This window comes from Diprion similis, chromosome 6, assembly GCF_021155765.1.
Source record: "Diprion similis isolate iyDipSimi1 chromosome 6, iyDipSimi1.1, whole genome shotgun sequence".
NCBI lineage: Eukaryota > Metazoa > Arthropoda > Insecta > Hymenoptera > Diprionidae > Diprion > Diprion similis.
In genome coordinates, this window is record NC_060110.1 from 19327413 (window position 1) to 19341794 (window position 14382).

Consider the following 14382-nt stretch of genomic DNA (forward strand, 5'->3'; position numbering starts at 1 on the left):
AGATACATAATAAATGTAACTCTTTGACAGCTTATTATTGATAAGTAAAAGTTAGCCGACAAATACCTTGTGCTCCTCCAAGTCGGCCAGTATATTTTCAAAGTCAAGGCCGTCCTTATCGCTCTGTAATCTGATATCAGCTTCCCTAACCCAAGCGTGAAGTTTGTCTGTCAAAGCCGCGTAGTCAAGACGCATTTGTCTGTTTGTTTCAAGGTAGGCACCACGATCGTCCATTTCCCGAGGAAGCGATGTCATCAGAGAAGCAGCCTCGCTGAGCATCTCCTTCAGCGAACCAGGCATGCCTTCATCGTGGCGCACGGACTCCTTCAGGACGCGTATTCTCTCCAGATTTTCATTAACACTGTCGCAGAGTTCCTTGTGCTTCTTCAGTTCCGCATCAACGTTGGCCGAGTCCCGTTCAAGAAGTGGACGAGATTTAACGTCCTTTTCCTTGCTTTGTAGCCAGTCGAGAATATCTGCCAACTCGTTCGCCAATCGCCTGTGTTCGGCAGCGGCTAACTCGTGTTGTTCGCGTTGAGACTCAACGGCACGTCTCAGTGACTGAAGTTGCTGTTTGAGGGACTGAAGTTGTTCAGTCACGTTGTTTCGATCGGCCGCTGATCCTTCGGCTGCGATTTGCTGCCCCTTGTCAGTGGCGCTCGCCAAAGTCGCTTCGCATTCCTGAATCTTTAGAATCACGTCGTCGTAGCGTTTGATCTTTTCCTCCGTCGTCTGGCCTGACTTTTCAATATCTCTAACGACCCCAGTGTACTTCGTAATGAAGGTCATGATCTCTGTTACCAAAGCAATGAACTGTTGCCTAAGCAGAAGCAGTTGGCGCAATTTTGCTATCTGGGATTCAAGCGCTCTGATCAGGTCATCCTGCTGGCTCACAACGCCGTGAAGATCACCGACGTTTCCAGACTGCAGATCAGCCAACTTCGCTTTGTTGGCCTTCAGGTCTCCTAAGATTCGTTCGTAAGTGGCTAACATGCCTTCAACGTCTTCGGCACGTGATCCTATCGGCTTATTCAGCTCTTGGAGCTCTCGTTGTATGTCAGTCATGAACTGTACCGCCTCTGCGACTCTCGCAGCTGCTTCTTCAGCTTCGGCTATACTAGCTTGGAGGGCCAAGGCTCTCTCATTTATTATGCCAGCTACTCTGCGATGCGAGTCTTTCAAGTTCTTGAGTTGTTCACTAAGCTCCAGTTTATCGGCGTCGCTAATTGTCGGAAGGATCGATTTTCCTTGCTGCGTTATATTCTCGATTTCGTCGGCGTACTCGTTCGCTTCTTTCTTTAGTCGGTCGTACTGAAAATAAGGTGATAAAGAATATGCTTATCGTAGCAAAAATGATTGCGTAATTTAAACGAGTAAAACCTCGCTTACCTTGGCCAGTTGTTCGCGAAGGACATCGACACTAGTAGTACGGAGTTCCACGGACGTTGCGACCTCAGCTTCGTTAATCCATCGTTGGCACCTATCCAAGTCGTTTTCGAAGGCCTTTCGTCCTTGGAGAAGATCGGCAAGGGCCGCCTGTTTCTCCTGAGCTTCTTTCTTCAGCGCGTCATACTCTTCGTTAATGGAATTTAGCACGGCCTGAAGCCGGCTGCGATCCTCGTCGGTACAATCTTTGAGCAGCGCGTTACCTTGCTTGAGGACATCGTTGAGTTCGGTCTCGTTGAAGTTTGCAATGTCGGATTCAAAACCATGGTGCTGGCTAATATCTTGCTCTACTTTTTTCGCTTTCAACGGTAAGTAGCCACTGAGCTTCTTCAGGTCGCTGCTCTTCGCCTTTATCCACAGTCGAGCGCGCTCCAAGTCCGTTTCGAGCTTCCGTCGAGCTTCTGCAGCCGCTGTGGTACCCGAAACTTCTTCCCTCAGGATGGAGCACAGCTCTGCCTGCTCACCGCGTAGCCCTCGCGTATCTGATTCGAGTTGTTGTTGTTCACTGGTTTCCAACTCATTTTGCATGTTGCTGACCCTCTTCTCCAGTGTTCCAATCAGGACCTGTTTTCCCTCAGCCTCCTTGAGCAGTGCCTGTAATTTAATTGTCTCAAATGTCAGAATGAATTGTGGAACTGTAGGTGGCAATGTTGAGACGCTGTAGATTGTGCAGCTCTGCAATCAACCGCGAATCATAAATAATGTAACGTTCGAGTGCACGCGGGTATTCAAGGAATCAAACGATTTATCATCTTCAGGTAGTCACTGATAAACGGCTTAAGCATCAGAATTCACAGATAAACCGACTTTCTACATTGTCATTAATACCGATTCCTGCGCTAAATAATATCTTTCTTTGGTCAAACATCGTGAGAGAAAGCGAGAAAGATTTTCGGGCGTTACTATCAATGCCGCACATTTAAATGTAAATTGATAACGACGTTCTGTAATTGAGCTGGAGGTGATCAATCAATAGATAAACTATCATATATCATACAAACACTACCAAGTGGTATTAAAAAAATTCTCACGCACAGAAAGTGGCGCTGAAAAGTGTCTCTATAGGAACCTTTAGGATGTTCGAAGAAAGGTCAATATTACTAATAGAAGTTTGATACACTTGCCTTGAGTGACAGAAGTTTCTCGTCGGCCATTCTGCTCTCGTAACCAATGGGCTCGGATGTTCTGGCTACTTGCTTTTTCTCAGCCACCCATTTTCTGTTTTCTTCAATTTCACGTCTCGTGGCTTCAATGCCTTGAGCGGTCATATCCAGCACTTGACTCTTGCGCTGAAGCTTCTTACCTATGTCACCGTATCTCCTCTCGACTGATTTTATCTGCTCCTCAATTTGCTGGGAGTCAAGATTGCTGACCGAGTCCATAACCAGGTCACCAAGCTTCTTGACCTCGTCCAGCTTACCTGGACCCTGAGACTCGAATTCGGCGGTGATTTCTTGAACGGTGGAGATCTTTTGAGCAATTGTCAGACCACTGCCCTTGTCCACAACGTCTGCTCTCTTCGATAAATTATCGAACCAAGTCTGGATGTCCTGAACGTGGGATCTGTACCTCTGGATTAGATCTTGGGTTGCCTGCTTGCCGGCTATAGCCTCGATCAATTCTCCCTCTAACTTGTTGAGGCCTGATTCAAGGTCGTCCGTTTGACCTCCCTGAGCCGAGGAAAGCTCTGTGAGGGCTCGAGTTCGACGCTCTCCAACCCCAGCCAGTAATTCGTTCATCGCTTGAAGCTCGGTGTGTGCAGCTTCAGGCCGCAATTTCGCTGGTCTTGACTTCCACTCGGCGCAAAGAGCCCGCTGCTGGTTCACCCAAACACTCAGGGCGTTCCGCTGATGGGCACGTTCCTCAAGAGAACCAACCGCTTCGGTGACTGTTGTCAAGTGCGTTTGCATCTGTAGTCACGGAATGCGTTGATGTTCAAAAATTAATACTTTGTGTTTGCATGAACGAAATGATTGATTCATGCGAGTTGGAATAATTCGGTTCAAAATTAACATTTTCATAGCCGAAAAAGAAAACAATTTTTTGACATTTTCAATGATACTAATACGTTGCTATTGCTACTGGATTTCAATTAGATCTCTTAGGGAAAAATCAAGCCGTGTTAAATACGAGAAAACGTTACGAAAATAAAATAATTTACAAAAATGCGGTAATCGTGAAAATATGTTCTTAAACATAGCGAAATAAAAACATAAAAGTGATGCAAACCTTGTCATACATGTAATTAAGTTTCGCTAAGAAGCCGTTGCGCTCAATAATATCTAGCAGAGCTTTCAGTCTTCCTGAATCCTCGTTTTTTTTCTGTTTTGAAGAGTGAACAGAACACAACAATTCACGTCAAACATCATGCAAAAACAATCAAAAATAGATTAGTAACAAAATTAAAGCAAGATCAGATTAACTGTGCTCTCAATATCTCATACTTAATACTACACTGAATTAAAAAAAATCTTATTTGCTAAGATACCATACTGTGTTCTTAGCTTCAGTCAACAGTTCATGCGACGATAAAAATCAAAAACACAAAATCAACCATCAAATTATCAGTAACGTGCAAACAGGTCACAAATCAGAATTCCATGTAACTGTTTATGGAATCAATTGAAAAAAGATGACTAACAAATTACAGAAGAATACAAATTAGTCATCATTCAGGAGAAAATTAGCTGATAAGAACCCTACTTCTAAGTGGGATAATCAAATCAAAACAACGCTAACAAATACGGTGCATATTACAGCTACGGAGACTCAACAAAGCTTTCGGAACTCGTACCTGGTCTATGAGGTCTTCGAGCCGAGTTCGCACTTCGACTTCTCTGGCTGGAATTTGTACAGGCGGTGCGTCGAGCGGACTTCCGGGTCGAGAAACGCACGCAGCAGCGGCTTCGCAGGCTTCTACAGCTAAGGCAAGGCGCGCTTTTTCGGACTGCAACTTATTGTGAAGTATTCTCGCACTCTCCAAGCTGCGCTGTGCATCCTCTAGATTATCAATCGGCGCTTCCAATTCTTGAGCAATTTCCGGCTCGTAAGTGTCCAGATTTTTCATTATGCTTTCAAGGGTGTTTTCATACTCTTGGAACTTCGCTAAAGACTCGGACAATCGATTCTTTATCTGAAGTGCAGTTCCCAGGAGAGCATTGTAGCTTTCCTGCACATTCTGAAGCTGCGTTTCGATGGTTGATTCAATCCCCGGAGCGGCTGAAACGTAGCGTTTTATCTGACCGGATCCTTTCGCTCTAAGATCATCGAGAGTAGTCTGATACTTTTGAATCTCTTCAAGCAAAACCTCGTGCTGTTTTATCTGCTCAATTGTCTGATCCTTATTCGTGATGTATAATGAGTTATGAGCCATGAGCTGGAATGAGATTTGCAGTAACCATTTTTCAGTTTCCTGAAGGGCCGCGTGGTATCCGTTGTACTCCTGGAGTTCCTCTTCAAGGAGTCGTTTCCGCTCCTGAACGTGACTACCCAGTTTCTCCCACCGATTTAGCAACAGCTTAGTCTGTTCCTTGGTGGTACTGTTCTTCGCCCAGCTGGATAATTCGTCAGCCTCAGTCAGCAGGTGGTCAAGGTCAGATCGTTTGCCCTTCACTTCGTCTTGAGCATGCTTGGTCCTCTCCAGAAGTCTTTTCATTTCTCCAAGCTCACCTTTCGTCTCGGGAAGAACCTTGACGGATTCTTCAGCTTCGCTCAGCCATTTTTCGAATCGTGCTCGAGAATCTGCATAGTCCTCCCACCGACTTAGAACCGATTTCACTTGAGCCTGAATGCTGTTGAGATCCATGCTGAGCTGCTCCCAGCTAGAACGTAGATCTGCCATGTCAGTTCGCAGCTGCTCTTGTTGTTCCGGAAGAGCGGTATTTATCGCTTTTGCAAACGCGTCTTGCAACGTTGATAGCAAATGTTGGCCCTCGGTTATTCGTGTTGCAACGAGCTAAAATTATCAACAAAAGTGAGTATTTACAATGAACCCCTCCCTGAATAACTACCAAACTTTTGAATAAATTTTTTTGGGTACTTACACGTGTAGTTTCCAGCTTATCTTTAGCCCAGTCGATATCGCCAACTCCAATACAGTCTTGGACAGAACCATGAGCGGTGTGAAGCCATTCTTCGAGTTCCTTTTTAGCCTTGAGGAACTCTGTGTGATCGGACAGATTCTTCTCAACTTTGGATACGAGACTTTGTGCTTCTGTCAGTAGGGTAGTGTATGCCGATTGGAGCTGAACTGTTTTATCTCTTGCCCAACTACACGCGCTCACTTCCAAAAGAGCCTCACATTTATCGTTTAGGTCTTCGAGTACTGGTTTCTGACGAACTGCCTCTTCAACGATACGTTTGCATCGTTCAAGGTCTTCCGGGGTTTTGTTGTCTTTGGCAGACTCGTTGCTGACCTTTTTCCTGAATTGATCAAGCCAGTTCTTCATGCTCTCAAATGCAGTTGTGAATTGAGTCCAAGTCACGATGCAGCTTGCCAAAGTTCGTTCGCTGTCGCGTGATTGAGTCTTCAGTGATTCCCAATCAGCGTTCAATTGCTTAACGTCTTGCTTAATACAATCTTGTCCTTCAGAGCCGGTTGTCAAAATGACGGAATCACTCAGCTCAACCGCCTTTTTAATCAAAGATTCACCTTCTGGCATGGATGCTATAATCTGGTTCACCTTCTGCTCCCGCTCAATGACCTTTGCCTTCTCACCGTGAGTGTCACCGTGTTGCTGCAGTTCAACCTTGGCGCGACGAACCCATTCTACGGCTTCATTTTGAGCTTGCCTTAAGCGATCATGTTCCTTCACTTGTTCCTCCAAATCCTGAAAAAAGATGAAAAATCAAATTTGTAAGTAAGAAATCGACTAAGTATTTGATTGCTGCAAGATAAGCCAATAGTTTACTTACAGTGATTCTAGCAACGACAAGGGTCTTCAACTCTTCGTACTTTGATATCGTGGGTTCGTAAGCGTCTTTTGGAATGCTTGAATCTTCGGCCAGACGAGCTTTAAGGCGATCCACAGTCTCCGCATGACCATTTATGTCACGTTGCACCGTTTTGTACTTCTCAAGGAGAGCTCGCTTCTCACTGAGGTCATTTCGGAATCCTTCCTCAGGTTGTACTTTGTGTTCGACCTCTTCAATCCAGTCAGCGATTAATCTGTGCATTTTGTTAAGCTCTTCCAAGACGCCAGCTCTTGTAGCAAGTTTCTGCTTCGCTTCCTCGACGTCTCCCAGTAGCTTGTCAAATTCAGTTTTCAGATTCTCAGTATCCTCCTGAATCTTTGCTGCACCATTCTGCTCCGTGTTCATAATGACCTTTTCTTTCAACTCAAGTACATAGCGAAGCTTGTTTTGACCTTGTTCTAAAGTCTGACGAATAGTTTTGCAGGCATGCAACTTGTTGTTCACTTCTGCTAACGTGTTTGGTATCTCTTTACACTCTCCCAACTTGTCCCGTGTTCGTTCAATCCAATCTTCACATTCTTGGTAGAGGGTATTGTGTTGCTGATGCTCCTATTTACATTTGAAAAATCATACAATCAGAAAATGGCCTGAAGTGCTTCTTCTAGAACTAGAATAAGGTAATTTAGAATTCTGATTTTCAAAGTTCTCAACTTGGTATCAAACTTACCTGATAATGTAATTCCAATCTTCGCATAATTTCCTTTGCCAGTGACAATAGCGCGTTGTATTTTGTGGTCAGCTGAGTAACAGCGTTTGAGATTCTCGTATCAGCACAAGTTTCGAGAAGCATTTGTGCCTTCATATTAAGACGGTCCAATTCTTTCTGCCAATCGAACAGCGTCTGTAAATGAACCTGGAATTCTTCTAGTACAGTTTTCTTTTCTTCAAGGCTATCCTGCAGCTTGTTAAATGGTCGCACCAGCTGTTCAGTTTGCGTTAGCCAATCAGAGGCCTCAGAAAACTGATCTTCATATTCAGTCCACTTTACTATACCAATTTCAAGCAGAGATTTGGTGCTGTTCAGGGAATCACTGTAAAAAAAAAAAAAATTGATTAGTTCGATTGAATTCAATTTACAATTTTGGTAAATGTCGATCAAATTTCTAGGTTTAATACTTACACGTAATTATCATACTCTTCTTGTAGAAGAGCAACTTCTTCCTCGATAATTTCTTTATCTTCAGCATCAGCCACTTGACACGCAGCGTTACCTTGTTGCAGAGCTTTCTCCAGTTTCTGTTGCCCTTCTGGAAGTTCACTCTCCAGGACTTTGAGCTGCGTTATCTTGCTAGAAAGGGACTCTTTGTCTCCGGTAGGTTCCGAACATTTTCCTAGTCTTTCCTTTGCAACACGGATCCATTGAATGAACTCATTACCACTATCAATGAATGCTTGATGCTGTTCCACCGTTTCTTTCTGTTTAGCATACAATTCCTGGGCTTGTTTACTAAGCGTTTCGTATTTGATCGATATTTCTGTTGCCGGCGTTGCCTGCTGAAGGTCTTCAGCCTTTGTCGTTACAGATTGAATCATGGGCTCGAATGCAACGATATCCTGAACGATGCTGTTCGTCTGGCGCAGATTGGCCTTCCTTTCCCCAATGGCCAGTGAACTGAGACCAGCCAGACCTTTCCTGGCCTTAGATACCTTCTGTTCGCAAACCTGCTGTAGTTTTGCCTCACGATCATTAATCCATTGCTGTAACTGCGAGTATGAAGAGCTGTAATCGGCCCACTGAAGAAGACTGGTCTCCAAGTGGACCTTAGTCGTCGATATCTTCTTCACCAATCTCTCCCAATCATTTTGAATTTCCTTCAATTGTGAATTGATTTCTTCACGGCCGTCAGATCGCGTGTTGCGCATTACTTTCTCGCCACAATTTACGGTGAGATGTACCAAATTTTGTCCATCTTCCCGTTTTCTGAGGAGTTCTTGTATTTTATTCAGTCTGGATTGTAATTCATCTCGGCTGCTCGTAGAGGCAGCTTCGGTACCTTGGCGGATAATTTGTTTAGCATTTTCAATCCATGCGTGAGCCTTGCCGAGATTTGTTTCGTACTCTTGGTGTTGAGCAAAGTTAGTTTCTACCTTCTTAACGACATCCTTGGCCAAATTCACTTGTACTTGGTATCTGGAGTTCAAATGCCTTAGTTGGTTGTTTACGTATGTATCAAGATGTGAAGATAACAACCCTGACGCAGTCTTGTTGAATTTGTCTATTTGTTCTTGTCCCTTCAGCAAGTTTTCCAGTATTTCCTTGACTTCCTTCACCTGCTTTTCCTTCTCTTTCACGTTTGGTAAGAGAGCGTTCTTCTGTGCCTTTATTAAGATATCAAATTGTTGCAGCCAGTCACTGAGTCTCTCGTATTCGTCCTTATAATCTCTCCACTGACTAACGGTGGCTTCCAGTTGGTCTTTTTGTTGCTTGATGTCTACAAATGAAAAAAATATGAGAGTTAGAAAAACGATTAAAAAAAAAAGAATGACTCATAAGTAGCAATTATCAAAACTTAAATTCAACTTTGAATAATATTTAGACAGACATTTCAATTTTTCAGATATCATTGAATGTACTTCAAGATAAAATAATTTCTGAAGAATAAAAAACAGCGTACCTTTGAATAGCCCTTCAAAACTCTCAGTGAGTGCACGAATTTCGTTTCGAATTACTTCCTGTCCTTGATCACTGGTGCTTGCGCAAACAACTTCACCAGTGTGCTGAAGGTGTTCGACCAGCAATTCACCCTGAGCCTTTTTATTCAATAGACTTTCAAGCGGAGCAACAGCGTTCTCAATTGCAAGTTTATCACTGAGCGATCGCTGTTTCATTGATGGTATTTTTTCACGAGCACGGCTGAGCCAGCCGATAAGATCATCGTGTGCCTCTTTGTAAAGACGATGGTCTTTGTATTGATCCTCACGTTCAGAAAGGAGCGACTTTATTTTTTCAAATAGAGAGTCAAACTTGTTTAGAATGTCCTGTGCCTGCGAAGCAGCTAAGCTTTGTTGCCCGCTCGCTATCATCTCAGCGACCTTGGCCTTGAGACTGTCGACTTCGATGTTCTCACAACGGACGCGTTCCTCCAACGTCTTGATTCGCTCTAGTTGGGATCGTTTCTCAGACATTGTAGACTGGAACTGTGATATTTCATTAACCGAAGTCTGCATGTACTCTACGGTTTTATTAATCGATTGAATTTGTTCCAGCAAACCAGCCCAATTATTTATGGAATCGTCCAGATTTGTTTTGGTTTCCAACATTTTCGAGGCTAAGGCACTCCATTGCTCTTGAAGCTTAGCCAGAGCGTCGTTTATCGCCTGATGTCCAGGCGGTGCGGTATTCGCGAGTACCGTCTGGGCCAATTCAACGATGCCTTGAACCTTTGAGAATCCATCTTCCTTGTATAAGAGTAGGTCCTGAATGATTTCCATCTTACTCTCCAAGTCTTTCTGCGACGAAGCGCTGAGGTCGGAGCAATACGCCAATTTGTTTCTAATGTCTTCAAGCCACTGCATACACTCGGACAAGTGGTTGTCGAATTCTTGATGACTGGTAAAATACTGTTGCCAACGATTGTTGAGATCCTTAACCTTGCTCGATATTTGCTGATACTTTATTCCAAGTTCGGATATCTGCGAGGTCCGTGACGTAATGTTCTTGTGCAATTGTTGAGCCCGCTCTGTAACTGCGTCTATTTCAAGTTCCTTAGCCCTGACTTCGCCCTGAAGAGCGCGAAGTTTCTCTGACTGCTCTTTCTTTTCTTGCAGAGTTGATTTTAGATCCACCGCGTGCAGTTTGGTGTCAGTTTCGCGTAGCCAGGCAAAACACGCTTCCTTAGATGACTCAAATTCGTTCCACTGCTGAAGCTTGTTTTCCAACGCTTCGATAGTTGACTTTACAGCGGATACCAATCCTTCCCATTCCTGCTGAGATGAGTCGATCTGCGAACGGATATTTACTTGTCCAGATTCCAACGTTCCCGGTATTACCTTTTCACCCAGCGCTCGTATCTGTTGAACGCGTGGCTCATCCTCGGGAAGACTTTGCAGTAGATTTTGCAGACGGTCGAGATTCGTGTGCAAAGAAACGCGCTCCAGTTCCGCATCTCCCCAGAGATTCACTGCGTTGTGAGTGGCGTCAAGCCATTCGTGGGTGTCGAGAACAGCTTTACTGTACTGCTGATGATCGCTAACAATTGCTTCATATCTTTCAACGAAACTTTGAGCACGCTTTAGGATAAAGGCATGTTTTTTGGAAAGATCATCGAGGACGTGATCGATTTTATCTGTGCGATCTGGAAGACTGTCCGCTTTGTCGCGCAAGTTGAACAGGTCTTGTTGATGGGACTGAGTCTCGTGTAGAAAAGTGCGATAGACTTGAAGCTGCGCACGCTTTTCGTCCAAAGTCGTCTTCAGCTCGATTTCCGAGGGTAGCTGTGCTTCGACATCCTCCAGCCACTTTTTGAATCCATCGCTGCATTCGTCAAAGCCTGACCATCGTGAGAGTTTCGTTTGTATTTCACGGTCTGTTGACGCAACACCATCGTAGAGCGTTTCCATGGCTTGTTGGAGCTCCAGAAGTTGCTGCCGGATAATTTCTCTACCCTCCATTCCAGTGGTAGGATAAAGGCGTTCGCCGGCTTCCACTGTACTGTTTACCAAAAGGTTGGCTGAAGCCTGCTGCGCCAAAAGCTCCTTCAGCGCATTACTGTGAGAAATTAACTCCTGACGAGTTCCCGAAATTCCATCTCGAGAACTTTGGAACTTTGACTGTGCGGTTGCCAGCCATTCTGAACAATGCTTGTAGTGCTCCAAGTAGGCCTGGTGATCAGATGCTGCTTGTTCGCACTTCTTTATCAGTTCCTGTACAACGAGTTAACGTATATTTAGAGCGAAACAAAGTTGAGTTGATACGATCAATACGCAAATCATGAAGAACGGTAGATACTTACCTTGGCAGTTGTTTGAATGGATTGGAAACGAGACGTGACCTGCTGAACGCTTGCGGAGAATCTCGTTTCTCCACTAATTTGTATAAGTTCCGAAGAGTCATCGCTCATTTTGTCAAACTCGGCTTCATTCTGGCGCAAATTCACGATCAACGACTGTAGAAAACATAATGATATTAGGGCACATTTACTTTCCGGGATATTTGTACTTTCCGTATATAATCACAGTGTCACGAAAAGAAGAATTCCCTTGCAAATGTTAAATTTCTACCATTAAACCCACATGCCAATGCCATATAAACGAGTGAAGTGAATTGATGAATGTCGTGAACATAGCAGTCGTCTATTGATAGCAGCTGGAAATCAAATCGAATTAAAACAAATGCTCTATTCTATAATGAATGAAAGAAAATTCTGCAGGTGAATCGGGTCGATTAATCAAAGAAAGAAAAAAGTAGAGTCTAGGTTTCGGAAGAGTATTCTTCACTTTGTGATAAGGACCATTTTCACCGTCAGTATTTTCTTTATAGTGAACCGCATCATGTCATATCTCAAGAGTTACGAGGTACATCATGTAAATGGAAGTCTTATTTAAAAAGTAACAATGTGCCACGAGTAGAACTATGAACATCAACCTGTAGATTACTTTAAAAGTGAAACCGGTATATCGAAAAATTCTTCAACAATTGAAAAAGGAAGGTACCCGTGATTAATGTTGACTATCATTTTACAATAATATATGAAAAGGTTAAGAAAATCTGCTTGGATAAAGTTTGGTAAAACTCATGTAGTTATATGGTTTCACCGTGACATATATCTGGTGTATGCCAATCATTGAATGAATGAATGTAAGCCTGCCTACTTTCTGGTTAGACTAATTTTCATACGCGTTAACATAGAAATAAATAGCCAGAAACAAAGAGAGCGAGAAAAAGAGGCATAGATACTCCAGGCAGGCCACAGCGCGATCCTCCTACAAGACAAAACAGAAAGACACAGTGATCAAGCCTGGAAGCTCTTCAACGACACAGGCATAATAACAAATAGGACCCACATTCAGAAGTGCAATAAATCAAGATTTGCCGATCCCTTGTCATCGAGGTAAAAACGATCATCAATCTCTGTTGAGTAAAGACGATTTTCTATGCAGGGCCCAAGTATACTATGCCTATGACTTATACATGAAGCAATCTCGGAATCAGCGCGTTGTTGAAGATTGAATCTGTGGATAGCCGTACTGTAAAAAGAGACCTAAAATGTATTCAATGAATGCAGAAGATCCCACTTTAACTAGACGCCGATTCCGTGAATGTGCTGTGCAGTACAACAAGCCTGTTTACTTTTTAGCAATAATATAAATTCTACCAAATCAACTGGCTACAAATACATTTCCATTACAAGCAAACTTGTTGTACTCCACGAAAGAAAAATTCGAAGCATTCCCGCCGACAACTGCCACCGATGAAAGCTCGAAGCTTTATTATACGAGAAGAAAGTAGCCTACTGAATGGTTTCCTGAAAGCAATGCAACGTGTAAGTGAGTAGTAATTGATAAGATACTGCAACGACCCCAGCCCCTAACAGCCCCGATTCAAGCCCAACCAAGCTTCGGGCCCTACAGATGGAGCCAGAGAGTGTGATCTCTTACTTGATCGAGGTGGTCGCCCAGCGCTACCAGTTCCGCCACATCTGAACCTCGAGACTCCGTTATTTTTTGCAGATCCTGAGACATTTCATTAGGTACGTGTAAAGGATTCTTCGTGCGTAAGCCATTAAAAGGGTATACAGGACAATAACACCTAGGTATAATCGAGATTCATGCGGAGAAAATCTGTACGTTGACGTAAATATTTTTAAACGACGAATAAGTGCGCGTGAGTAATTACCGTGCAAAAAAATCTATTCAAGGCAAGCGCTTCTTCATTCTCTTTTTTTCGTGTTCTATTCTTAGTGTTGACTAAGCGTGAAAAAAGTACGTTGAAATGGAAAAATCTTGAAATTTCCGTTTTATTGTATGCGTTGAGTGGTATATGACCAACTTGCGCGAGATTCTTTCGGTCCAATCACAGTGTGTAATAATGTCGAATAACGACTCGCGGGATTCATTATCACGGTCCTCGGAAATTTCGAACCGATAGCAAAAGGTTCAACAGTGTTTGTCTTACCTGATATTTTTCTAGTTGTTCCTGCTTTTCTTCGATTGTATTTCGCAGAGTGTAATTCTTCAGAGAGGCTTCGGCTTCGGAGAGCCAAGCCAATAATCTATCCAAGGAGTTTTCGTACTCGCTCCACTGTTGAATTCGTTCTTCGATTCCGCGGATAACATCGCTCACAGCTGTGGTAAACTTTTTGTTTTCAAATCTGAAATCAAACATCAGCTGACTTTAGATCAAGATGTCGCGTGCTGGAAAAATTAACTCAGATCAATAAGTTCTGAGACTTTTATAACTGACCTAAGGTTTGTCAAATCTCTTTCCATAGATTCTTGAGACCTTGGCGGAAGGCTGCTAGCGCTTTGGGCTACATGATCACTCAGGACACGAAGTTTAAGTTCGCCTTCGCTCTGACTGTCCTGTATCTCAATCACTTTGACTAATCTAGCCTGTAAAACCGCCTTGTTTCCGGTGTAGTCAGTGTAATTAGCAAGTCTTTCCCATTGCTGCTTTTGATAATCTTGATAGGCCTTCTGAAGATCATGGAATTGTTGGAATATCTCTAAGAGCGCCTCTAGGTTGGAAATTCCCTTCTGAGATGCTTCCCCGAGTTTTTCGTACCTCTGAGAAATCGACTTTGCTTTCTCTTGAATGTCAGCTGGTGTTTGGGCACTTTGAGCCAAAGCATTTGCCTTTTCAGATATGGCTTCGATGATGCGTTTATGGGCCAGGATCTCTTGATGGATTGTCTGAATGAGTAAAAAAATGAGCAATTATTGAAACGTTCTTCTTAATATTCACCCTCCAAAAACAAAAATATGACATTCTAGCCACAACTTGTCAGCATCGAAATTACTTAC

General features: G+C 43.4%; 1 protein-coding gene across 5 annotated transcripts in view; it reads right to left on the reverse strand.

The window, feature by feature from the left end:
* LOC124407200 (nesprin-1) overlaps positions 1-14382 on the reverse strand; it is a 126882-nt gene that overhangs the window by 63632 nt on the left and 48868 nt on the right. For 4 of the 5 annotated variants that reach the window (XM_046883085.1, XM_046883083.1, XM_046883081.1 and 1 more), the window contains 14 exons: positions 13823-14271; positions 13535-13730; positions 13018-13092; positions 11373-11525; positions 9036-11283; positions 7541-8852; positions 7088-7451; positions 6361-6969; positions 5490-6275; positions 4241-5401; positions 3676-3768; positions 2571-3356; positions 1390-2040; positions 67-1311 (listed from right to left, as the gene is read on the reverse strand). In XM_046883085.1, the coding sequence (XP_046739041.1) occupies positions 67-1311; positions 1390-2040; positions 2571-3356; positions 3676-3768; positions 4241-5401; positions 5490-6275; positions 6361-6969; positions 7088-7451; positions 7541-8852; positions 9036-11283; positions 11373-11525; positions 13018-13092; positions 13535-13730; positions 13823-14271 (10128 nt within the window). The remainder of the gene's footprint in view (positions 1-66; positions 1312-1389; positions 2041-2570; positions 3357-3675; positions 3769-4240; positions 5402-5489; positions 6276-6360; positions 6970-7087; positions 7452-7540; positions 8853-9035; positions 11284-11372; positions 11526-13017; positions 13093-13534; positions 13731-13822; positions 14272-14382) is intronic. The other variant, XM_046883082.1, reaches the window with a different exon arrangement.